The sequence below is a fragment of the Hypanus sabinus genome, chromosome X2 (genome assembly GCF_030144855.1).
Source record: "Hypanus sabinus isolate sHypSab1 chromosome X2, sHypSab1.hap1, whole genome shotgun sequence".
Taxonomy (NCBI): domain Eukaryota; kingdom Metazoa; phylum Chordata; class Chondrichthyes; order Myliobatiformes; family Dasyatidae; genus Hypanus; species Hypanus sabinus.
The window spans coordinates 34,904,390-34,930,651 of record NC_082739.1 but is presented as its reverse complement, the minus strand read 5'-3'; the positions used below and the strand labels follow the sequence as shown (position 1 = coordinate 34,930,651).

The window sequence follows — 26,262 nt, the reverse complement described above, 5'->3', positions numbered from 1 at the left end:
GTACATGGGTGAATTTTACAGGGACCTTGGTGTGGTGTCCTTGAGCATGTGTCACAAAAAGGCAGTAGGCAGGTGCAGCAAGAAGTTAGGAAGTCAAATGGCATATTAGCCTTCATTCCAAGGAGGTTGGAATTTAGAAACAGGAAGTTTTGTTACAATTGGGTGGTGATGACTCCACACATGGCGTCAGATGCACAATTTTGGTCCCTTTATTAAGGGAGAACAGACTAGCAATGGAATCCCAAATGACATTCGCTGGTTATGAGTAACAGAAGAAGTTGGATTTGTATTCTTTGGAGTACAGGGGAATGGTGGGAGACCTTATTGAAACATTAATGATCTAAAGGGTATGACAGGGCAGATGCTGAAAATGTTTCCAGTAGTGGGAGAGACTCCGACAGGAGACTTAGTTACAAGAGAGTGGTCATTTTACACTGGACGGCTTCTCTCAGGGGGTAGTGAATCTCTGAAATTCTCTACACAAGATTATGGCAACAAAATCATTGGAGGCATATAAAGGAGAAGTAGATACATTTTCAAAAAGTCAGGGAATTCAGGAATGTGAAACTGCATAGAAGAGGAATTAAAGCCTGAGGCAGATCAACCATTTGATAAGGTACCCCTTGCAAGGCTTATTGAGAAAGTAAGGAGACATGGGATCCAAGAGGACATTGCTTTGTGGATCCAGAACTGGCTTGCCCACAGAAGGCAAAGAGTGGTTGTAAACACAAAGTACACTGCAGATGCATGCTGTGGTCAAATCAAGACGTACAAAAAAGCTGGATGAACTCAGCAGGTCGGGCAGCATCCGTTGAAAGAAGCAGTCAACATTTCAGGTCGAGACCCTTCATCAGGACTAAAGAAGGAGGGGGCAGGGGCCCTATAAAGAAGGTGGGGGGAGGGTGGAGAACCAATCAGAGGAAAGATCAAGGGGTGGGGGAGGGGATAGACAGGAGAGGTGAAGGAATTGAAGGGGAAAGCACTATGGGTAGTAGAAGAAGGCAGTCATGAGAGGTGATAGGCAGCTAGAAGAGGAGACAGAGTGAAGGTGGGGTGGGGGAAGGGAGAATTACCGGAAGTTGGAGAATTCGATGTTCATACCAAGGGGCTGCAGACTACCCAGACAGTATATGAGATGTTGTTCCTCCAACCGAAGTTTGGCCTCATCATGGCAGTAGAGGAGACCATGTATGTACATATCCGATTGGGAATGTGAAGGAGAGTTGAAGTGAGTGGCAACCGGGAGATCCTGTCAGTTGTGGCAGATGGAGCAGAGGTGCTCGACGAAGCGGTCCCCCAATCTGCGCCGGGTCTCGCCGATGTACAGGAGGCCGCACCGGGAGCACCGGATGCAACAGATTACCCCAACAGACTCACAAGTGAAGTGTTGCCTCACCTGGAAGGACTGTTTGGGGCCCTGAATGGTGGGCCTCCTCTACATTGGCGAGACCCAACGCAGATTGGGGACCGCTTCTTCGAGCATCTACACTCCGTCCGCCACAACAGACAGGATCTCCCAGTTGCCAACCACTTCAACTCTGCTTCACATTCCCATTCGGATATGTCCATACATGGCCTCCTCTACTGCCATGATGAGGCCAAACTCAGGTTGGAGGAGCAACACCTCATATACCATCTGGGTAGTCTCCAGCCGCTTGGCATGAACATTGAATTCTCCAACTTCCGGTAACTCCCTCCCTCTCCCTTCCCCCATCCCACCTTCACTCTGTCTCCTCTTCCAGCTGCCTATCACCTCTCATGACTCTGCCTTCTTCTACTACCCATAGTGCTTTCCCCTTACATTCCTTCTTCACCTCTCCTGCCTATCCCCTCCCTGCTTCCCCTCCCCCACCCCTTGATCTTTCCTCTGATTGGTTTTCCACCCTCCCCCCACCTTCTTTATAGGGCCCCTGCCCCCTCCCTCTTCAGTCCTGACGAAGAGTCTCGACCCAAAACGTTGACTGCTTCTTTCAATTGATGCTGCCCGACCTGCTGAGTTCATCCAGCATTTTTGGTACGTCTTGAAAGAGTGGTTGTAGATGGGTCATATTCTACATGGAGCTCGGTCATCAGTGTGGTGTCTCAGGGATCTGTTCTGGGATCCCTACTCTTTGTGAATTTTATAACTGACCTGGATGAGGAAGTGGAGGGATGGGTTAGTAAGTTTGCTGATGACACAAAGATTGGGAGTGTTGTGGATAGTGTGGAGGGCTGTCAGAGGTTACAGCGGGACAATGATAGGATGCAAAACTGGGCTGAGAAGTGGCAGATGGAGTTCAACCCAGATAAGTGTGAAGTGGTTCATTTTGGTAGGTCAAATATGATGGCAGAATATAGCATTAATGGCAAGACTCTTGGCAGTGTGGAGGATCAGAAGGATTTTGGGTTCTGAGTCCATAGTACACTCAAAGCTGCTGTGCAGGTTGACTCTGTGGTTAAGAAAACATACGGTGCATTGGCCTTCTTCAATCGTGGGATTGAGTTTAAGAGCTGAGAGGTAATGTTACAGCTATACAAGACCCTGGTCAGACCCCACTTGGAGTACTGTGCTCAGTTCTGGTCGCCTCACTACAGGAAGGATGTGGAAGCCATAGAAAGGGTGCAGAGGAGATTTACAAGGATGTTGCTTGGATTGGGGAGCATGCCTTACGAGAATAGGTTGTGAACTTGGCCTTTTCTCTTTGGAGTGACGGAGGATGAGAGGTGACCTGATAGGGGTGTAAAAGATGATGAGAGGCATTGATCATGTGGATAGTCAGAGGCTTTTTCCCAGGGCTGAAATGGCTAACATGAGAGGCACAGTTTTAAGGTGCTTGGAAGTAGGTACAAAGGAGATGTCAGGGGTAAGTTTTTTACTCAGAGAGTGGTGAGTGCGTGGAATGGGCTGCCAGTGGTGGTGAAGGTGGAAACGATAGGGTCTTCTAAGAGACTCCTAGATGAATACATGGAGCTTGGAAAAATAGAGGGCTATGGGTAAGCTTAGGTAGTTCTAAGGTAAGGGCAAGTTCGGCACAGCTTTGTGGGCCAAAGGACCTATATTGTGCTGTAGATTTTCTATGTTTTTAAGCAGTCATACTGAACAGCAGAGCAGGCTTCAGAGGCCAAGTGGCCTACTTTTGCTCCTATTTTCTTGTGTTGTAATGTTTCCCCCCCCACCTCCTATTCATACAACAGAACAGCAAGTAGTGATGTGACTGGAGAGAGGATTGAAAAATCCTATTGAGAAGAAGAAAACACATTTGAAATGAATTCCAAATTCCACTGTCAAACAACCAGCTACATACCAGTGTGTGCCAAGTCACATGCCACGCTGCTACCTAGCAACGGAACCTGTTCTCGAGAAATCTGGGTCCAGCCCGCATCATTACCCACTACAGCGATTACAGGAGTCTGAAAAAAACAGCAGATAAAGAAAAGGAAAAATAGAAATTCTGATGCATACACTATTTGGCTATTATGCATTAAGACCCCTGCAAGTCTTGCTTTAAAATTATTGGAAATACAAACTAGTAATGTAGAGTAGTGAAGAAGCAGTTACCATGTGATTATATGAGAGACTTTGATTAATATCAGCTAGTGAACCTATTGAGATAGATCTCCCTCCCCGACACCAGCACCTATACTGTGACTTCATCCCAGAGTGCCGGTCAGCAATGCACATTCCAGCCTACTCCAGTCAGCTTCAGCTATGGCCTTCTCCTACATTCCAATGGAGCAGTGTGTTTGTTTGCAGACTCCAGGCAGGGGAATCAGCTAGTTGAGTCTACAACAGTTAATCTTGGCACAAGCAAATCAATTATCATACAAACTGATGGGAGAAATTGGAGTTCTGCAGAAAGACAAGCTATTTTGATGATTCATTCCAATTTTAGATGCACAAAATTTGAAGTACTTTAAATTAAAAGAAAGCTGATAATTTGGCATTCAAATTTCTAACTGAATACTTGTGAATATCAAAGGCATTCACAAATAGCATAGGCTTCAACCACACTGTCAGCTTCAATGGCTTGTGTATCTGGGGCTTGGAGATGCACTGGCTGTCAAAATGGTACAGGCAGTTCAACCAGCTTTCTGTGCTGAGGCAGCGCCCACAATGCACTCAGTCATACCAATATGTTGGGAGTCTGGCTCTCAATTGAAACCTGCACCAGGAAACAAATACGTGGTCCAACAACAAGTGGCAAACAACTCCAGGAGAAAGAAAGACCTGCCTCATTCTGATTATTCACATCTTAACTCTAAAACTAAAATAACTATGCAACTTTAACATATTAAAAATATCTCAACGTGCCACAAGACTGCAATTGGACAAAAATTGACTTGACTGAAAGGAAATTTTAGATAATGTACATACTTCCAAAAGCTAAGAACAAGCTTTCCCAGGCCTGACTCAATTATGTTCCAGGAAACCCAAGCAGAAACAATTCTGACAAGAATAGCCTAGATAGGCTGGATGTGTACAGGCTGTTCCCAATAGTGGAAAATAAATCAGCCACAAACACCTGGCGGTCAGACTCAATGGGTCGAATGGCCCAATTCTGCTCCCATGTCTTATAGTCTAAGAAAACTAATACAGTATAGTGCAAAGAGATGGCTGACAAAAAGGCAGCATCAAGACCTGTACTTTTATGCCCAATGGTGGCATGCTGGTAAGATATCATTTAGGGGGAGACTGCACTCAGCATTCAGCCCAAAGTTTTTGGAATAAAATTGGTTAATTTTAGTGAAAGTACAACACTTACCTTGTGTCGTTTAAAAGTGTCAAATTCTGCAATACTGTAGCCCAGGGAACCATCTCCATAAATGATCCAAACCTAGAAAAATTAAACACAGATTCCCGTAGAGCAGAGCCTTGCATCATTACCTTAGACAGAGAATGCAACAAGAATTGTAAAACTGAGTCTATATTTTAAAATTCTGATGTTAATGTTTGTAAATTAAGTCAATCGATCTCTCAGCAAGCACAAGCATACCTTGCATAGAGTTGTAGAATCATACAGTACAGGTATAGGCCTTAAAGCAAACTACATCCATGTCAACCATAAAGTACTTAAGTATACTGCTATACTCATCCCATTTATCAGCACTTGGTCCATAGCCTTCCATAAATTGACAATTCAAGTGTTCATCTAGATACTATTTAAATATTGTGAGAGTCTCCATCTCAGGCAGTGCGTCCCAGATTCTAACCACCCTCTAGGTAAAAATATTCTTTCTCGTATTTCCTTTAAACCTTTAACCCTTAACCATAACTGCTAGTTTTAGACACTCTGCTAAGGGGAACAGTTCTTTTCCATGTGTCCTATCTACATATCTATCAGGTCACCCCTCTCCTAGAAGAAAAACAAACCCAGCCCATCCATTCCCTCCTCATAACTGAAATACTCCATCCCAGCCACCACCCTGATGAATCCCCTCTACATTCTCTCCAGTACAATCATATCCTTATAGCGGGGCAGCCAGAAGTAGCCTAACAAGTGATTTATATAGTTGTAACATAACCTCCCGCTCTTATATTCCTTGCTCCAGCTAATGAAATCACAGATGCTGCATACCTTCATATTACCTGTGTGATTATATTCAAGGATCCTCGGATATGTACACAGGTACCTTTCTGTTCCTCATACTAACCAAGGATTTGTCATTTATTGTGTATATCCTACATTTTTTAGTAACCAAAGTGCATCAGCTTGTATTTTTCAGAATTAAATTCCATCTGCCATTATTCGTTTCTGTGCTGAACTGAGGTTGTGGACTGCAACTAACGGGCTCCCAGTTTGGCTGTGACTGGCTTCCTGGATGTCAACTCACTTTCGTGAACTTTAGTTCTAAATGTTATTTGCTTACTTTTTATTCTTTGCGTGATTTTTCTTTTTTGCACACTGGGTGTTTGACAGTCTTTTTAATGGGTTCTGTTGGGTTTCTTTAAGGGGATGAATCTCAAGGTCGTATAAGTACACATACTTTGATAATAAATGTACTTCATACTTTTGTATGTCAGCAAAGACTAGCAAATTTCTACAGATGTACCGTGGAGAGCACTCTTCTGGTTACATCACCGTCTCGTATGGAGAGGGGGGCACTGCACAGGATCAGAAAAAGCTCCAGAAAGGTGCAAACTCAGCCAGCACCTTCATGGACAATGGCTTTCCCAGCATTGAGGACATCTTCAAAAAGCGATGCCTCAAAAAGGCTGCATCCATCACTACGGACCCCAGGACGAGCCCTCTTCTTATTGCTACCATCAAAGAGGTGGTACAGAAGCCTGAACACATACACTCAATGTTACAGTAAATTTCCTCTATTCCCAGTGGTAGTGAGAAGAGAGTAATTTCTCATACATGTCCTCCCCAGCTTTAGAATACCTGACTACAGTACTGTGCAGAAGTCTTAGACATATATATTAGCCAGGGTGCCACAATACTATATATATTAGACATATATATTAGCCAGGATACACAATACTGTATCTGTCAACACGGAGCAGAGCGAGTTTGTAAATCTGGTGGGAGCAAAGGATGTTGGGAATGGCGAGGTTTCAGCGCCACAGGGGGAGGTGTGGAACAGGTGGCAGAAAGGGGTGACAGGGGCAGGGGATTGGCGTGGGTGCAGACACACCCAACCCTGAGACACCAGGCAAGGTCAAATAATTGGTTTATTGATCATTACAGAATGTCTCTCTGGTGCTTCCTGCTCCGTCCCCTCTCTCTTTCCCTTTTCCCAACCATGACTCCTCTCTCTCTGCCCCCTTCCCACTCTCAGTCTACAATAGAGACCCTTTTCAAAATCAGGTTAATCGCCACTCACCTACGTCAAAACATTTTTTTTGCATCAGTAGTACAGTGCAATACATAAAATTACTACAGTACTGTTCAAAAGTCTTAGCTATATATGTGTGGCCAAGACTTTTGCACAGTACTGTATTTGCATAATTTGTTGCCCTTTGCACATTGGTTGCTTGTCTGTAATCACGAGGGATTCTGCAGATGCTGGAAATCCAGAGCAACACATACAAAATGCTGGAGGAACTCAGCAGGTCAGGCAGCATCTATGGAAAGGAATAAAGAGTTGATGTTTTGGGCCAAGACCCTTCATCAGAACTGAAAAGGAAGAGGGAAGAAGTCAGAATAAGAAGATGGAGGGAGAGGAAGTAGTACAGGCTAGAAGGTGATGGGTGAAGTTAGGTAGAGGGAGTAATGGGGATGGATGATTGTTGTTTGTCTTTGTTAGCATGCATTTTTCATTGATTCTATAGTGCTCCTTTGTACTTACTGTGTATGCCTGCAAGAAAATGAATCTCAGGATAGTATATAAATAATTACTTTGAATTTGGCTTTGGATTTGCTACTAGCAGGAATATGACATCACACTTTTAATTGTGGTAAGCCTCCAAGGTTGAGTTTCGTTTTGGGACTATAAAACTCAGAGCAGGAAACAGCACACTTAAATTTCTGACATATTTATAACAAATTATTGAAACCAAAGGAATTAAGAGAGAAACTTATTCTCTTTTGCTCCTGCGGGGCTAATGGCAAAGCAGTATATATGCTAAACACTATGGCAATTTGCAATACGTTGCCTACAAAACATTTGATTGATATGCTTTCCATAAACTAATGAGCCTGTGTGCCAAGAATCTGGCTTACATTTCTCAGCAGGTTCCAAACCAATCTTAGAATCAGAAACATTTATATCAACCCCAGCCATCCTTGTGCTTTGAAAGAGTTTTGAAAATGTAAGTGGTTTAATGTTGTAGGTACACTCCCTAAAATGGTTTAAGATTGTCCAATCTCACTTTTTTTTTTTAAAAAGAGTATTGTACTGGAAGAAATTTCTGCAGCTCAGTTCACTATTCCAAAAATACAAGACTGGGTTTCCAATTGGAGTGCGTCAGTAGCAAAATAATAAAATGCCCCTTTGGCAGCTTAGACAGCACCTCTTACAGAACTTTTAAAGTTAGCTGAGCCCAAGTTGGAGCTTGAATACAGAAGCTAGGAAATGAAAAGCCAGGACCGGAAACATATTCCTAACATGACACTAATGAATCAAGTCATTGGTAAAAATAATTTATTTCACACAAGTTAAACTTTCAATTAGATCTTTTTTAAACAGCTGCTATGACTCCCTTCACCTCCTTCTGAAAGTGTAAGACCAGTACACATTCACAAACTAGAGCAAAATACCGTATCATAGCTACTATCACATAGTCCCTGAAAAAACACAAGAAGTTCTACTGACCTGAGACTCTGGTCTGCAAAGCTTGGCCCCTAGTGCAAACCCGCCACCCACTCCAAGTGTCCCAAAAGCTCCTGGAACAGAAAAATTAGAGAGCTGAACAATTAGAAATGCAAAATAGTTTGAACAAATTTAAAAATATGTATACTCCTATCCTTGCTTCCTAATAGAATTTACACCATAAGTGAATTTACACTATAGAAAATAAACAGGGCACGGCTGCCAGTGAGTTTCTGAGACTCTTGTGCTCTCTCTGTCCACTGTCTGCTCTTTAGTTCCTGGGTTTTCTGCTGGACTTAAGTCTTCAGGTGTCTTTAGAGAGTAGGTTCTTTCCCCTTAATGAAAGATGAAGCTTCTAAACAAGGAACATATTACGTTTATGGATAATTAGCTTCTTGATCTCCTGCGTCATTCTCATTGAGCCTCTTCTTGACATAAAAGCCAAGTGCCTCTTCACAAGTACTTCAGAACAGCCCACAAGTTGCAGGCTACATGCTGGCAGGTTATATGTGAGGCACTGAGAAATACTATCTCTCTGAGGTCCCTGTGAGCTATGCTGAATTAGCTCTTCCTAATTAGCATCAATTGGTATTTATATACAGACAACAAATCATTTCTCAGCTCCACACAGGTCTGAACAATATCAAATTTCTTCAAGAAAAAAAGTCATCCCACACAAAAAAAAACACTGGTAGATTCCTGTTGCCCACAATTCTACCTTAGAAACTTCTAGGATGATCCATTTACCACTTACCAGGATCGAGCCATCGAAGAGGCCCTCGAGGTTTCAAGATATAGGCAGCGCTGCCCACAAAATCACCACCATCGGTCACAATTATGCTATCCTCCTCCAACAAACGTTCAACATGATGCAGTACCTTCAAAGGGTTCAGATTTTTTTCCACTTTCTCCTCTGACTTTTCACTGGAAGAAAAATAAAGCACCTTAGGAACATTTCATCAAGTTCTCAAAAACATTAAACATTGCCTAGCTCAATTGACAACAATTTGATAACATTTTCAGCTGGCAATATGTAGAGTTCAAGTAAAATCCCAAAGGATGCATTACAGTTCCATCAAAGTGTCACTGATCAGAAACACATGTCCTCTCTTCCTATTCAAAACCCAGCCTGTTGAATATTTCCAACATTTTACGTTTTTATAAGATATTTTTAATCAACAACAAGAACACAAGAAAACAGGAGCAATAATCATTAAGACCCCAAATCAGCCCCACCATTCAAAACTATTACGGATGACCTAATTCCTATTCTGTGCCAGAGTCCCAAGCCCTTATTTCCTCGATCTCTACTTAAAATATATCTAATGATCTGGCCTCCACCAGCCTGTGGAGCACAAAATTCTAGAGATACACTCCCACTCCCTTCTATGCACCTCAGTTTTAAATGACTGGCTCATTAACTTGCAGCTATGTCCCCTTGTTTGTGACTATCCCACTAGTGAAAACATCTCAACATCTATATTGTAGAAGTCCCCTCAGATTTACACATTTCAATAAGATTACCCCTATTCTTCTAAACTTCAAGGAATACAGACCCAAACTAACTCACTCACTCACTTGATAAAGCACCCAGAAATTGAATGCTACAAAACCTTTTCTTAGTTAAGGGGACCAGAATTTTTCACAAAGTTTAAGATGTGGTCTTGCAAACATCTTGTATAAAAGCTCCCTATTCTTAAAATCCAACCCTGTTTCAATACCCTGGGGTTCTGAAAGAGGTAGGTGAAGAGATTGTGGAGGCATTAGTAATGATATTTCAAGAATCAATAGATTCTTGCATGGTTCTGGAGGACTGGAGAATGCAAATATCACTCCACTCTTCAAAAAGGGAGGGAGGCAGAAGGAAGGAAATTATAGGCCAGTTAGCCTGACCTCAGTGGTTGGAAAGATATTGGAGTCGATCATTAAGGATGTGGTTTTGGGGTACTTGGAGACACATGATAAAATAGGATGGGTTCCTTAAGGCAAGATCTTGCCGGACAAATCTGTTGGAATTCTTTGAGGAAATAACAAGCAAGATGGACAAAGGAGAATCGATGGATGTTGTGTACTTGGATTTTCAGAAAGCCTTTGACAAGTGGTCACACATGAGGCTGCTTTACAAGATTAGAGCCCATGGTATTATAGAAAAGCTACGAGCATGAATAGGGCACTAGCTAATTGGCAGAAGGGAAAGAATGGGAATAAAAGGAGCTTCTTATTGGCTGCCAGTGAATAGCACTGTTCCACAGGGGTGAGTGTTGGAATCACTTCTTTTTACGTTGTATGTCAATGATTTGGACGACAGAATTGATGGCATTGTGGTCAAGTTTGTAGACGATACAAACGTAGATGGAGAGGTAGGTAGTGTTGAAAGAGCAGGGAGGTTGTAGGAGGATTTCACCAGATTAGGAGAATGGGCAAAGAAATGGCAGATGGAATACAGTGTAAGGAAGTGTTTGAACATGCACTTTGATAGAAGGAATAAAAGCACGGACTATCTAATTAATGATGAGAAAATTCAACAATCTGAGGTGCAAAGAGACTTGGGAGCCCACAGGATTTCCTAAAGTTTAATTTCAAGGTTGAGTCAGTGGTGAGGAAGGCAAATGCAATGTAAGCATTCATTTCAAGGGGACTAGAATATAAAAACAAGGATGTAACGCTGAGGCTTCATAAGGCACTGGTGAGGTCTCACTTGGAGTATTGTCAGTAGTTTTGCATCGCTTATTTAAGAAAGGATGTGCTGATATTGAAGAGGGTTCACAGGAGGTTCACGAGAATGCTTCCGATAATGAAAGGCTTATCATGTGAAGAGCCATTGATGGCTCTAGTCCTGTACTAACTGGAATTTAGAAGATTGAGGGGGATCTCATTGAAATCTATCGGATGTTGAAAGGCTTAGATAGAGTGAGTGTGGAGAGGATGTTTCTTAGAATCATAGTCATAGAGAAGTACAGCACAGAAATGGGCCTTTCAACCCATCTAGTTCATGCCAAAACCATTTAAACTGCCTACTCCCATCAATCTGCACCGGGACCATAGCCCTCCATACCCATCCCATCCATGTACCTATCAAATTTCTCTTAAACTTTGAAATCAAGCTCGCATGCACCACTTGTGCTGGCAGCGCATTCCACATACTGAGTAAAGAAGTTTCCCCCTCATGTTCCCCTTAAGCTCTTCACCTTTCATCCTTAACTCATGACCTCTGGTTGTCGTCCCACCCAACCTCAGTGGAAAAAGCCTACTTGCATTAACCCTACCTATACCCCTCATAATGTTGTATACCTCTATCAAATCACCCCTCAATCTTCTACATTCCAGGAATAAAGTCCTAACCTATTCAATATTTCCTTATAGCTCAAGTCCTCCAGACCCGGCAACATCCTTGTAAATTTTCTCTGTACTCTTTCAATCTTATTTTCCTGTAGGTAGGTGACCAGAACTACACACAATACTCCAAATTAGGCCTCACCCTTATACAACTTCAACATAGCATCCCATCTCCTATACTCAGTACATTAATATATGAAGGCCAATGTGCCAAAAGCTTTCTTTACCACCCTATCTAAACTGTGACATCACTTTCAAGGAATTATGGACCTGTATTCCTAGACCCCTTTATTCTACATCAATCCTCAGTGCCCTACCGTTCACTGTGAAAGACTTACCCTGGTTGGTCCTATTGAAGTGCAACACCTCACATTTGTCTGCGTTAAATTCCAGCTGCCATTTTTTGGCCAATTTGTACAGCCGGTCCAGATTCTGCTGCAATCCATTATAGTCTTCCTCGCTGTCCACTACACCCCCAATCTTGGTGTCATCCACAAATTTGCTGATCCAGTTGACCACATTATCATCCAGATCATTGATATAGATGACAAACAACAATGGACCCAGTACCAATCCCTGTGATACTCCACTAGTCCCAGGCCTCCAGTCAGAAAGGCAACCATCTACTACCACCCTCTGGCTTCTCCCACAAAGCCAATGTCTAATCCAATTTACTGCATCATCTTGAATGCTGAGTGACAAAACCTTCTTGACCAAACTCCCATGCAGGTATTTACAGTATGGGCATTCCAGTCAATATGTGGAAAGTTAAAATCACCTTATGTTTGTTGCAACAGTCTGCAATCCCTTTACAAATGTGTTCCTCTAAATCCCTAGACCATCCCTAGGGTGGTCTGTAATATAGCCCCATTAATGTGGTCATACCTTTCTTATTTATTAGATTAGAGTGATCTAGGAATAATAGTGCATAGTTCCCTGAAGGTGGAGTCTCATGTAGATAGGGTGGTGAAGAAGGCTTTTGGAAATCTGGCCTTTATAAATCAAAGCATTGAGTACAGAAGTTGGGATGTAATGTTAAAATTGTACAAGGCATTGGTATGGCCAAATTTGGAATATTGTGTACAGTTCTGGTCACCGAATTATAGGAAAGATATCAATAAATTAGAGAGAGTGCAGAGACGATTTACTAGGATGTTACCTGGGTTTCAGCACTTAAGTTACAGAGAAAGGTTGAACAAGTTAGGTCTCTATTCATTGGAGCGTAGAAGGTTGAGGGGGGATTTGATCGAGGTATTTAAAATTTTGAGAGGGATAGATAGAGTTGACGTGAATAGGCTGTTTCCATTGAGAGTAGGGGAGATTCAAACAAGAGGACATGATTTGAGAGTTAGGGGGCAGAAGTTTAAGGGAAACATGAGGGGGTATTTCTTTACTCAGAGAGTGATAGCTGTGTGGAATGAGCTTCCTGTAGAAGTAGTAGAGGCTGTTTAGTTGTGTCATTTAAGGTAAAATTGGATAGGTATATGGACAGGAAAGGAGTGGAGGGTTATGGGCTGAGTGCGGGTAGGTGGGACTAGGTGAGATTAAGAGTTCAGCACGGACTAGGAGGGCCGAGGTCGTCTGTTTCCGTGCTGTGATTGCTATATGGTTTATATGGGATGTAATGTTAAAATTGTACAAGGCATTGATAAGGCCAAATTTGGTGTATTGTGTACAGTTCTGGTCACCGAATTATAGGAAAGATGTCAACAAAATAGAGAGAGTACAGAGAAGATTTATTAGAATGTTACCTGGGTTTCAGCACCTAGGTTACAGGGAGAGGTTGAACAAGTTAGGTCTTTATTCTTTGGAGCATAGAAGGTTGAAAGGGGACTTGATAGAGGTATTTAAAATTATGAGGGGGATAGAGTTGACATGGATAGGCTTTTTCTATTGAGAGTAGGGGAGATTCAAACAAGAGGACATGAGTTGAGCGTTAGGGGGCAAAAGTTTAGGGGTAACACGAGGGGGAAATTTCTTTACCGAGAGAGTGGTAGCTGTGTGGAACGAGCTTCCAGTAGAAGTGGTAGAGGCAGGTTCGGTATTGTCATTTAAAGTAAAATTGGATAGGAGTATGGACAGGAAAGAAATGGAGGGTTATGGGCTGAGTGCGGGCCAGTGGGACTAGGTGAGAGTAAGCGTTCGGCACAGACCAGAAGGGCCGAGATGGCCTGTTTCCGTGCTGTAATTGTTATATGGTTATTTCTCAGTTCCACCCATAATACTTCACTAGACAAGCTCTCCGGTCTGTCCTGATGGAACACTAGCGTGACATTTTCCCTGATTAGTAATGCCACCCCTCCTCCTTGAATCCTTCCCGCTCTGTCACATCTAAATTAATCAAAACCTGGAATATTCAGCTGCCAGTCCTGCCCCTCCTGCAAACAAGTCTCACTAATGGCTACAATATCATTATTCCAGGTGTTGATCCATGCCCTGAGCTCATCTGCCTTTCCTACAATACTTCTTGCATTGAAATATACACAGCTCAGGACACTAGTCTCACCACGCTCAACCTTTTGATTCCAGACTTTGTCTGAGGTCTTACCAACATCTGCCTCCACAACCTCTCCACTAACTGCTCTGGCACTCTGGTTCCCATTCTCCTGTAACTCCAGTTTAAACCCCACTGTGCAGCATTAGCAAACCTTCCCGCTGGAATATTGGTTCCCTTCCAGCTCTGGTGCAAACCATCCCTTGTCTACAGGTCTCTGGAAGAGAGCCCAATGATCAAACATCTTATGCCCTTCCTCCTGAACCAACTCCTTAGCCACATGTTAAACTGTATAATCTTCCTAGTACTACCCTCACTAGCACATGGCACGGGTAGCAATCCTGAAATCACATCCCTGGAGGTCCTGCCTTTTAACTTAGCACCTAACTCCCTGAACCTTGTCACTCAACCTATCTATGTCATTGGCACCTACATGGGCCACGACCTCTAGCTTTTCATTTTCCCACTTCCTCAGCATTCTGAGGAATCGTTCTAAGATGTCCCAGACCCTGGCACCTGGGAGGCAATATACCATTCAGGAATCTTGTTCTCGCCCACAGAACTTCCTTTCTGTTCCCCACACAATTGAATCCCCTATCACGAGAGCACACCTCTCCTCCCCCACACCCCCTTCCCTTCTGAATCACAGACTCGGTGCCAGAGACCCAACCGCTGTGATTTTCCTCGGTCTGATCATCCCCCTACCCCCCCCCCCAAAACAGCATCCAAACCTGTTGTTGAGGGGGATGTCCACAGACATACACTGCACTGGCTCCTTAACCCCTTTCCCCTTCCTGACTGTCACCCAGTTTCCTGTGTCTTTGTGTATAACTACCTCTCTATATGTCCTATCTATCACCCCTTCAGCCTCCCGATGATCCAGAGTCCATCCAGTTTCAGGCCTAACTCCATATTGTGGATTATTAGAAGCTGCAGCTGGATGCACTTCTCACAGTTGCAGTCAAGAACACGGGAGGTCTCCCTGCCTTCCCACATCCCGAGAGAGGAGCGTTAAGCTAATCTGCCTGGCATTCCTACCGTCCTAACTGAGCAAGTGTAAATGTAACGCACTGTAAGGTTTCACTGCTAATGTAATGGCTTCTCTGTAGCAGCAATGTTTGGGTTATGTCTAGAGATAACAGGCTTTGGAATGTGGGGTCATCCAATGAGGGATGTTGTTCGTTGGTGTGGGTCTGGGAGCAGGGATTTTGCAGTCTTTTGCTGGGGAGAGATGAGGAGAAAAGACGCAAATGGAAAGAGCTGGTAGACTGCTGGACAAGGTGGACTTGGAGCGAGGGTCCGAGGGTTGGCTACACTTGGAGAATGTTGACAGGAAACCAGTGGACTGAACTTTGAGTTCCAACGTTGCGCACGAGACAGTTTCATGAGAATGGGCCCTTTTCTTTTTTGTTCCTTTACTAACCATATAGTCAAATTAAGAATTATAAAGCTCAGTCATTTAATTGCTTATTGTGTACGGTTTGATATTTCGTGGTACTGATTTGTAACAGGGGACACATCATGCAGCATCCACCCAAACAAGATTTCTTAAGTTTGGCCGGGCTGAGGGCTCCCTTCCCCAAGATTAAGCTACTAGCCAAACTGAGAGTTACATAAAGGCAGCTCTAAATAAATAAGAACTCTACCTTTAGCTTTTCTTTTTTCCCATCTCTGGCTGAAGCTTCAAAGAGCTGAGGCCTCAAAATCACCACTCTAGCTCTGTCCACACCACCACTGTGCTTGTCCTTGCCTTCCTTTAATTTGTTCCTCCTAATCAATCCCAACCACCAATTGGTCACTGGTCAGATCTCCAAAAAACTGCCGCGATTTGCTGCCTCCTTCTACTCTGTCAGTGAGCATGAGTGAAATTCCCTCGTCTCAAGCTTCTGATCTCCCGATTGGTCACTGATCAAAGCTCCAGTGTTGGGGAAGCTCGGACCAAAGGGCACAGCCACAGAATAAAGAGACATCCATTTAGGATGAAGATGAGGAGGAATTTCTTTAGCCAGAGGATGGTGAATCTGTGGAATTCATTGCCACAGGCAACTGTGGAGGTCAGGTCACTGGGCGTGTTTAAGGAAGAGGCTGACAGGTTCTTCATTAATCAGAGCCTGGAAGATTATGGGGAGAAGGCAGGAGAATAGGGTTGAGAGAAAATGGATCAGCCATGATGAAACAGCAAAACATATGCAGTTAGCTGAATGACTTAATTCTACTCCAATGTCATATGATCTGATACAAGCCATATGCTTTGTTAGCCATGTGTTGGATGTGCTTGCTAACTTTTTGTGATCTTTCTGAACTTCAATCCTTGATCTCTCTAAACTTCACTCACTTGCAGTCTCTTTCTGTTTAGATAATCCTTTTTGATTCTTCTCACTGAAGGAAATGACTTGACACTTCCACACATTAAACTGCATTTACCATACTTTTGCCCAATCACTCATTCCCTATCCCGCTGTAGAATCACAAAGTGCTCTTTACAATGTGCCTTTCCACCCATCTTCACGTCAGTTATCTTGAAGCTAAAAGATTTCACATATCTGAAATTGCAAACACACAAACCTCCTTACAATTAAACTTTACCCTTCATTCTAGTCATCCTAAATAACTCAGAACATGTAACCTACTCCTCCTCATCCCTTTAACTTAAGCCATTTGTAATAATTCCTTGTAATTAATGTTCTAGAAAGAAAAATGGTCCCAATAGATTTACAGGGAATTCAGCTTCCTTTGTCTTTATAATCCTACCCATTGGCCTTCTCCTTCTTTATATCTTCCTCCTTCAGATACTGTGTCCATTCACTGGGAGCTTGGTAGCCCTTTAGCCCTTCTGCCAACTGAACCAAAAAGGAACCAGCATCTCCTGAAAGAAACAAAGACATAACAGCTAGATATATTGTAAGGGGAGCTACAACTGAAAATCTCAATAAGATCAAATTCTCAGAACAGTGACTTCTGACTGGGTCAAGCAATTTTCTAACAAAACTCTGTAACTTAGTCAAAAATCAGTAAATTATTGACTTCAATGGCCTAAAGGGAGTACATCCCTTTGAAATATAAACAATTTGATCTAAATACGTTACAAACTATAGTCATTACATATTGAATAGTAACAATTAGTACTGCTTATGTAACGGGCACTGAAAATGTCTCCACTGCTATATTCAGCTTCTTGTACAGATTCCTTCATCATAAATGCCTCAAGAGCAGTCTTGAGAGGAAATGGGGATAAAGCAGTATAGTATTTCTCCCCTGAGAATGGCATCCCCTATGGGTGGGAGGGAACACAAGTTTATGTCCTGTTTACTTTGAAACAGAGATAAAGATTAAAGATCCGCTTTATTTGTCACACGTACATCGAAACATACTGTGAAATCTGTCATTTGCATCAAATCAAATCAACAAGGATTGTACTGGGAGCAGCCCACAAGGGTCACCACGTTTCTGACACCAACATAGCATAGACACAACTTACAATTTTCAACACCTTATATTAATAAAAAGAACTACTCTTCCTTTAAACAATGCATGAACAAAAAAACTACGAACTCTTGGCTTATGAGAAGATGGAGAGAAAAATGGTTAATGTATCAGGGTGATGACCTTTCTTCAAGCCTGGAAAGCTGAGAAACACATTTTTTCTTAAAGCAAGGGAAAGGTGGGGATGAAAAAAAGGAATGTCTGTGATAGGCTTGATAGACCAAGGTTGTCCTGGTGAAAGAATTGTTTTTGGCAACCAACAAGGAGGAGGATTATGTTTATGAATTGTGGTCAATGTCTGGAGGAGAGTTAATGTTTGAGAATTATAGCTGATGTCTGAAGGAGGATAAATCACAGAATAATGAGCAAATGCAATGAAACAAGAGAGGGGTAAAAAGTAAGAGAATTGTGAGATGTAGGATAAAGTGACTGTCAAAATAAATGAGAATGAGAAATACCCAACAAGTCCACTTAATATCTATAGAGAGAGAAAACCTCGATTAATATTGCAGCGGATCTTGTATCAGGAATGACCAGTCAAATAAATAGGACAAGCTGGTTATTCAAAATTGTTGAATATGGAGTACCAAAGGCTGCAAGGTAGAAGATGAAATGTTGTTTCTCAAACTTAGGTAGTGCTTTGCTGGAATACTACTGGAGGCTAAACTAAGAGTACAAAAAAATTGAAATAATATGGCTGGAGATTCAGAATTGCTCTGAGGACTGAATGGAAATTACTTTCTCAGTGTAATTTCAGCTGCAATCATTTGCACTTCTTCCAATCTATCCAACTGCACCCAGTGGACAGAATGTGGTCTCCCCTTTATCAGAGAAATCACATGCACACTGGGTGAGGGCTTTGCCGAACACTGCCATTCAGTTGTGAGAGTATCAGAGTAACCAGTTGCCTTCTACTATAATTATCCAGCAAACTCCCATTCCAATTTTTGTCTTTGGTCCCCTACACTGTTCTAACAAAATCTGATGTAGGCTTTAAGGACAGCACCCCACTGTCCATCTTGGCACATTTTAGCCTTTAGGACTCAAAATTGAATTTAATCAATTCAGATAATTTGTCTTTCTCACTGTGTCAGTGCCAGCCAGATCTAAAATGAATCTTTCACCTGCAACATTAACTGTAGTTTCCTACCTCTCCGCAGATGCAATATGGTCTGCTGAAGGCTTACAACTTTCTCTTTTTTTCGAATTCCAGTAACTGCTGAGTTCTGCATTTCATGCTTCAGAACATTTTCATCTTTTCAATATCCTCAGTTATTGTTTTCCATTTACACTCCTCCAGTTGGATCAGCTATAATTTGTAAACATTCCTTTCCCTTTCCTAGATAGTCACCAAAAGCAATTATGTTAACTAGGCAACCCTGGTCTCCACCCTATCACAAACATTCCTTTTTAACTTATCTTTTTGCAACATTAAATTTGCTTGTCTTTTTCACCTATCCATTGACTTGAAATACTAACAGGCATAAACTTCCCCACCATCGAGGAATCTTCGAAACATGATGCCTCAATAAAGAAGAGTCCATCATTAAGGACCTTGCGATCCAAGACATACCCTCTTCTCATTCTACCATTAGGGAGGAAGCACAGAAGCCTGGAACAGCTTCTTCCCCTCTGCCATCAGATTTCTGAACAGTCAATGAACACTACCTCACTATTCCTCTTTAGTACTGGTTTATGAACAGTATTTTTTAAATTTGTAGTATTTTTCATGTCTTACACTGTACTGCTGCCTAAACAACAAATTTCATGACATACTGTACATCAGAAGAACATTCAATTTACTATGGAGATGAAGAATGGTTATCTTACAACATGGAACAATAAACATGAATCAGAAGAGGTGAAACCAATATTTTGGCTCTCATCCCTAACACATTCCACAGCACCTTTCAGAATTATGTTTAAACCACCAAACATGCTGCCAGGCCAATGGAGTATTTGCAGTATTTATTTTCTGCAACATCACAACTTACCTTTCACAGCAAGTGTTGGCTTCCAGAAGATATCAGAGTTTTTTAGCAGCTGTGAGTGATCACGGTTGACAGCGATTATCTTGCTGTGTTTAGAGAGGATGCGCCCATAGGACCAGCGGAAATCACACACAGTACCTAGTTCAGCAAAACAAAGCTTTCAGAAAAGGGAGAACAGTAATCACAGACCTGAAAGCAAATTAACCCCACAGAAAATCCCAACTGATAGGAGGCGTGATTAATACCAGAATTTTATTGTAGTTATGATTCCATATATTTCTGGACTGCATACTTTAAATACAGATTTCCTCCAGTAAATACGTATTCTTTTCCAGAGACACTGGCAATAATCAGCTAAATACTTAGAAGTGACCCACTGTATAAAAGAAAAGAAATAAGCTCAATTATTTTTCCCAATTAGCACAATGCCAGTTTAGTTTCTGTGGTATCCTATTTTAACGCTACTAATAATAAAGGAACTTACGTGAAAGTTTTAAACTGACTGAGGCCAAGTTGATTAAATATTTCCATTTACAATTGATTTGTTAGGCAAGGATATTAAAGATGAAGGAATCACAGTAGAAGAAAGAAGTCTTGGCAGAGATCACAATGCACTTGACAGGATTGAAGGGTTCAATGGCCTTCCCTTTTTCATCATACATCAAATAGAAACAACAAAATTAATTTTCTTTTTAAAGTCAATGACTTTTGGTCCCATCACAACTGTTCAGGCTTATTCATCGTTCACTCTTGAAGCTACCTTCACAGTTCCAGCAAAACCTGCTGGTAAGTACAATAAGCTCCAACTCTCCCATGTTCTCATCATTTAAGAAAACACCTAACCTGTGTTTAGACATTTCAGAGAGCCTTGCCAACAGAAGCCAGAAATCGCGGAACCTAGTAGAATGGCAAATCCAACCAGTTTGCTTGCAAAAAGAGATGCATCACATAACATCATGTGTAAACATTACTAATTTCTTCTGTTTACCATGACGTGAAGTGCTATATGATATGTGACATGTCCACAATAGCCACAAGTCCTCTCATTCAGATTTAATGATGTGGTTGAGACAACATGGTTGAAAATCTCAAGTTATCATTTAGCCAGGATATTACTCACCTGCAAGAATGACCAAGTCAGCTTTTTTTAGAGCATCCCTTCGGTTCTGTCGGATATGAATAGGACTGTCCCTTCCCAGCATTCCTCGAGCCATGCCTCCCAGGAAACAGGGAATTGCTAGAGATTCCAATGCTGACCTAATTGGAAAATTTTTATATCAGACATTACTGAATAACTGTTGACCATGAATTGTGCAATTTCACCACGAAATGTCATCATTGATCTGACAATGCTGCTTGTTCTCCAACACCATGTCATTGCATGCAGAGCCTTCTTTTGCACCAACAGCACCTGAAGCATGATTCCAAGTTCTAAGCTGTTACTATTTACTTGAAATCGTCATATTTTTGGATACATGTGTGCAAAATACTTGGATATTATTTTTAAATGTGTCCCCAATAGGTTGCAGTGCTTAAAGGATAGAAAAGTGTGTTTCAATGTGATCCTTCCTCTGAAGTACTGCTTGACCTCCCTCAGTTATAGAAGTCTTATCTATTTTCATGCAAAATTGGGAGTGATGTTTCAACTTTACAACCAGAAGAGAGGACTCTGACAGCAAATTTAAACAAGTTTCTGAAGATGAAAGCTACCTATCAGTTTCATGTATAGCCAAATTTCAACCAGCAGAGCATCTTAAGCACTCCCATTTACACTCAGTGGCCAGTTTATTAGGTACAGGAGAGGAACCTCACAAGGTCTTCTGCTGCTGTAGCCTATCCACTTCAAAATCCAACATGTGGTGCATTCAAAAATGCTCTTCCATACACCACTGTTGTAGCACGTGGTTATTGGCATTATTTGTCACCTTCCTGTCAGCTTGAACCAGTTTGGCCATTCTCCTCTGTCTTCCCTCACACAGAATTGTCGCTTACTGAATGTTTCTTGTTTTTCGCACCATTCTCTGTAAACTCTAGAGCAGGGGTTCCCAGCCTGCAGTCCACAGACCCCTTGCTTAATGGTATTGATCTGACATCAAAGGGTTGGGAACTCCTGCCCTAGAGACTATTGTTCGTGGAGATCAGCAGTTTCTGTGATAGTCAATCCATCCTGTCTGGCACTAACAATCATTCCACAGTCAAAATCACTTTGATCCCATTTCTTCCCCATTCTGATGATTGGTCTTAACAACAAATGAACTTCTTGACCATATCTGCATGCTTTTATTGATTGATTAGATATTTGCATTAAGGAGCAGGTGCCCAGGTGACCTAATAAAGTGGCCACTGAGTGTATGTTTATCTTTCACATGCCAAATGAGTTACTAAACTGGAACAGGGAAGATAAATTCAAAGTTAGCCCGTGGATACCAGTTACATGTATACCAGCTTACCGGACTTTATTCACTGGTGTAGGTGGGAGTGTTACTTGGCTTCCCAGGAAAAGGAGTGGCTTTTTAGACCTGCTTACCATCTCCATGCAGCACTGTACCTATAAAGTAAAAAAATATAGCCAGAAATCACTCAAAAAGCAGAGTATGTAAAATACCGTAACAGCAGAGTACCTAAATGGAAACTGAAAATCAAAAAACAACTGCTGGTGCTGAAAATCTGAGGTAAAAATAGAAAATGCTCAGGAAAAAAAAAATCAGACAGACAGCATTTGTGGAAAGAGAAAGAGATTACCAAAGGGACAGTTTAGTTCTTCAAAATCAAATGTTAATTAGGTTTCTCTTTTCACAGATGCTGCCTGACCTACTCAATGATTTTTTTTTTTTAAAAACACCAAACGGGAAACATTCAGCTGATGTACTATTGGTTACTAGTAAATGTTGTTAAACTATAAAGACCATAGAAATTTGACAACAGGTAGTATTTTGCCAAGCCTTGATACAAGTCCCAATTACAAATGGCAATGGGGATTCTAGGGCTTTGAATTAAGAGGCAAGAGAAATGATTATTTTTATTATTTTGATTCAGTTTAGTGTTAAAAATACTCAAAAGTATTTTGTGTTTAATCAACTTTTTGAAATTTATACAATTTGTTAAATATTTAATGCAATCTTGATAGTTTTTAAAACCATCTCTACTAATAACTGTAACTTTTTAAACGCCTTATTGCTGACAAACCTCAATTCCCAAACATGCCAGCTGCAATGACCTGTTACAGAAACCTTTAAGTCAGTGGAATTGACCCATGTTATCTAACTCCCAGTCATTTAGATAGCTAGACACCATGGTGTGGAAGACTAAAGAGGTAGGATCTCTCTATCCAGGTCAAGTAGGTGCTCACATAAGATGTAGAAAGCAGGGCCAATCAGTGCAGTCCAGCTCCATCTCTGCGTTCTTAATTAGTTTCATCATGCTACTGTTGTGAAGGTTTCAATTAATCTGAACATCCTTCACTTGAGAAAGAGTGCTGAAAGGAATAGAGAAATCTATAACAATCAGCTCAGAAATGCAATGATTTAATTTGTGATATGTTGCACAACAGGAAAAGTAAGCAACATTACCAATGTCAAACAAAAAAAGACTAGCTCCATTATGCTTTTAGTTCACCCCCCCCCACCCCCTTTCTTCTAATCTTCTGCTTTCCTGAAGACCTTGATCATTTGCTCACGAGTGATTTCTCCAACGGAGATCACTCCTTGTCTAGTTTTAGAATGCCTAAATAGGCATGCTTTTCAACTATGAGAATCACAGCCAAATCCATTGACTCTGCATTTGAATGTCAGTACACCTTCCAGGAGCACAAACCTCAGCTGGCTCAAAAGCAAAATCTTACATATGCTGGAAGTATGAAGTGGAGCAGAAAACACTGGAAATACCCAGTTCTGCATCCCTGCTATTTTTGATATCCAATGATATTTCAACAATTTCAGATGATCAGCAGTTCCAGCTTACTATCTTACGTTTTCACTTCATTTTCTTTTCTCTTCAGTTAACTTCACATGTTGTTCATCTTCTCTGGCAAATACCTCCTCAGATATTCACAAGCCTTGTCACCTTTTTCAGAGCATCCCCATCATTTTTGTCACAACCTCTCTTCTGCTTCTACATTATTGACTTTTGTTCTCACTGGCCCTTTCTCCTTTTTCTACAACTTAAAACATATTTAAATCAGTCTTTCTAGTTCTTGAAATGCTAGCTTAATTTCTTCTCCACATATCCTACCTGACCTGCTGGGTATTTCCAGAATTGTCAGTTTGTAACAGTTTAGACTAGTCAAGGACAGATGAGTAGAATCCATCTAATTAGTTGTGGGAATAGTACCAGTTCAGGTGAGAAATACAATAATATCATTCACTGCTTGCTGTGTGCTTTTATTTGAACTGATGGTGCAGCAGTTCCTTCAAGTGCCAAGGTATAGCAAATTCTTTTTTGATAAAGTAATGATATTATGGAAAATCAGGTAAATTCAACAAGGAGTGACTGGATTACACTTGTTAATGTACACACTCTTTTCTCATCTCTAGCATCTGTACTTAAATTCTACACAGTCAGTATAAGAAGAATTTGCCTTTCAACTAAAAGATTTATGATGAAATTAACTTGCAAGATAGGATTTACACAAATCCTACCGTTGGACCTGTTATGCATCATTCAGGAGACATAACAGGTATTGTTACTGCCTCACAGCTCCAGAGCCCTGGATTCTACAGCAACTTTGGATGTCATCCATGTGGAGTTGGCATTCTCTTTCTGTGACCACGTGAGTTTCTACCAGGTGCTCTGGGTTTCTCCCACAGCCGTCTTGGTCCCCTACTCTTCTCCTGATACATGTTCCCCTTAAGAGACATCTTTGGAAGGCATAAGCTTGATTTCCACAGTTATGGAAATGACACACAATTGTATATCTCGGTTGAGCCTGATGATGATAACACCTTATCTTCTCTGACTTCTGAATGGCTGCAATAAGCAAATGGATGAGCAATATTTTCATAAACTTAAATGAAGATAAAACTGAAATACTTTTGTTTGGTCCCAAAGCTAAAAGAAATAAAATTCTTGATAAACTTGGTAACTTGTAAAATCAGAAGCAACAAGCCTGGGTGTTACGCTTGATTCAAATTTGAACTTTAAATCCTACATAAAGAAAGTGACCACAGCAGCACTTCTACACTTAAGAAATATTGCGAAGGACATCCATTTCTGTCATGTAATGATGCTGAAAAACTAATTCACACCTTTATATTGAATAGACTAGATTACTGCAATGCAAAAAAAGGATCTAGTGCTTTCCCACCGTATATGACGTATAAACTCCTCTCGGGCTTTCAGCCAGGCACAGGTATTGATTATAACCGATGTCTCAATGATAAACTGATGTTTGTGGAACTGTTGGAGTGCCTGGAGTCTATGAGACCACTTTACGAAGGTGTCATTGTATTTGAAGAAGCATTTGGGGCGCAAAGGTGATGAACTCAAAAGCCTTCTACCCAAAGTCTTCCATGTAGAAATTAGCAATAGCTGGCAACAAATTTTAACAAAGATGAAGGTCTCGCTCCAAGTAAGAACTGGAATTCGAGTGTAAACAAAGAGGGAGAGTGGAAACCTGATTGGATGTAAACTAACCAATCATCATCCCTGATGAAGATGGCAGAGTTTGTCATCGAAACATCGGTTATAAACAACATCTGTACCCAGCTGGAAGCCCGAGAAGAGATTATTTGTACTGCAATGCACTTTTTACTAGCTTTCCAAAGCAATCTATTGACAAACTTCAACTTATTCAGAATGCCGTAGCTAGACATTTAACTAAAACCAGGATGAGTGAGCATATCACTCCCATACTAGCTACTCTGCATTGGCTTCCTGTATATTTTAGAAATGATTTTAAAGTTCTCTTACTTGTTTTTAAAGCTCTCAATAGCACATCACAGAATCACTTCTGTTTTATAATCCTGCTCAAGCTCTCAGGTCTTCTTCCACCGGCCTCTTAAATTTAAATAATCTCCCTCAAAAGATAGTTGGCAGGTCAGCTTTTTTGACTATGCTCCTAAACTGTGGAATTCAATACTGGGTTGCAGGCTCAGTTGATGCTTCAATGCCAGCTCAAAAATCATTTATTTAACCTTGCTTTTAACCAACAGCTTTTTGTCTTTTATTTTCATGTTTGTACTTTATCCTATTGAAAGCACTTTAAACTACATCATCGGTATGAAGAGTGCTCTATAAATAAGTTTTTATTTATCTAGAGACATCCTAATAGTTTAATTAGCTACTGTAAATTACCCATTAATATAGGTAGGTTTAAACGAAAAATAAGTCAAATGCAGAGTTGATGAAAATGTAAAAGATAAAGGTTGCAAGGAAATTTGGAAGATAGAACTGAGATTGAAAAAATTGCTCTGTTGGGAACCAAGATGGTCATGGTAAGGCAGAACAGAGCAATCTGGCTTAACAGGACCACACTGGCTCCGTTCTGTGTTAAGAAGGTAAAAACTGTTTTTCAAGTAATGAGAATATTATACTGCCAGTGAATGAGTGAAATCTCAACTACCCCATCAATAGAAAAATTAGAAGTCATCACTGAGTGCCAAATGTCATTTCACCCTCCAGTAAAAGAAGGCAGAGAAGAGTGATGATGATGCTAAACGGTGACTCCTTTGCTTGCATCTTCAGAAACAGCTCTGTTTCCATCTTTAATGTCTCTATTTTCCCTTT

At 41.2% G+C, this 26,262-nt stretch overlaps 1 protein-coding gene across 1 annotated transcript in view; it reads right to left on the bottom strand.

Annotated features, from left to right (window-relative positions):
* The window catches only part of ilvbl (ilvB (bacterial acetolactate synthase)-like), a 76,836-nt gene that overhangs the window by 6,000 nt on the left and 44,574 nt on the right, over positions 1 to 26,262 (bottom strand). The window contains exons 7-14 of the mRNA XM_059957227.1: positions 21,990 to 22,087; positions 20,660 to 20,796; positions 19,543 to 19,677; positions 16,817 to 16,931; positions 8,990 to 9,159; positions 8,239 to 8,309; positions 4,743 to 4,814; positions 3,285 to 3,390 (exon numbers count right to left, since the gene is read on the bottom strand). Coding sequence (XP_059813210.1) covers positions 3,285 to 3,390; positions 4,743 to 4,814; positions 8,239 to 8,309; positions 8,990 to 9,159; positions 16,817 to 16,931; positions 19,543 to 19,677; positions 20,660 to 20,796; positions 21,990 to 22,087 — 904 coding nt within the window. The remainder of the gene's footprint in view (positions 1 to 3,284; positions 3,391 to 4,742; positions 4,815 to 8,238; positions 8,310 to 8,989; positions 9,160 to 16,816; positions 16,932 to 19,542; positions 19,678 to 20,659; positions 20,797 to 21,989; positions 22,088 to 26,262) is intronic.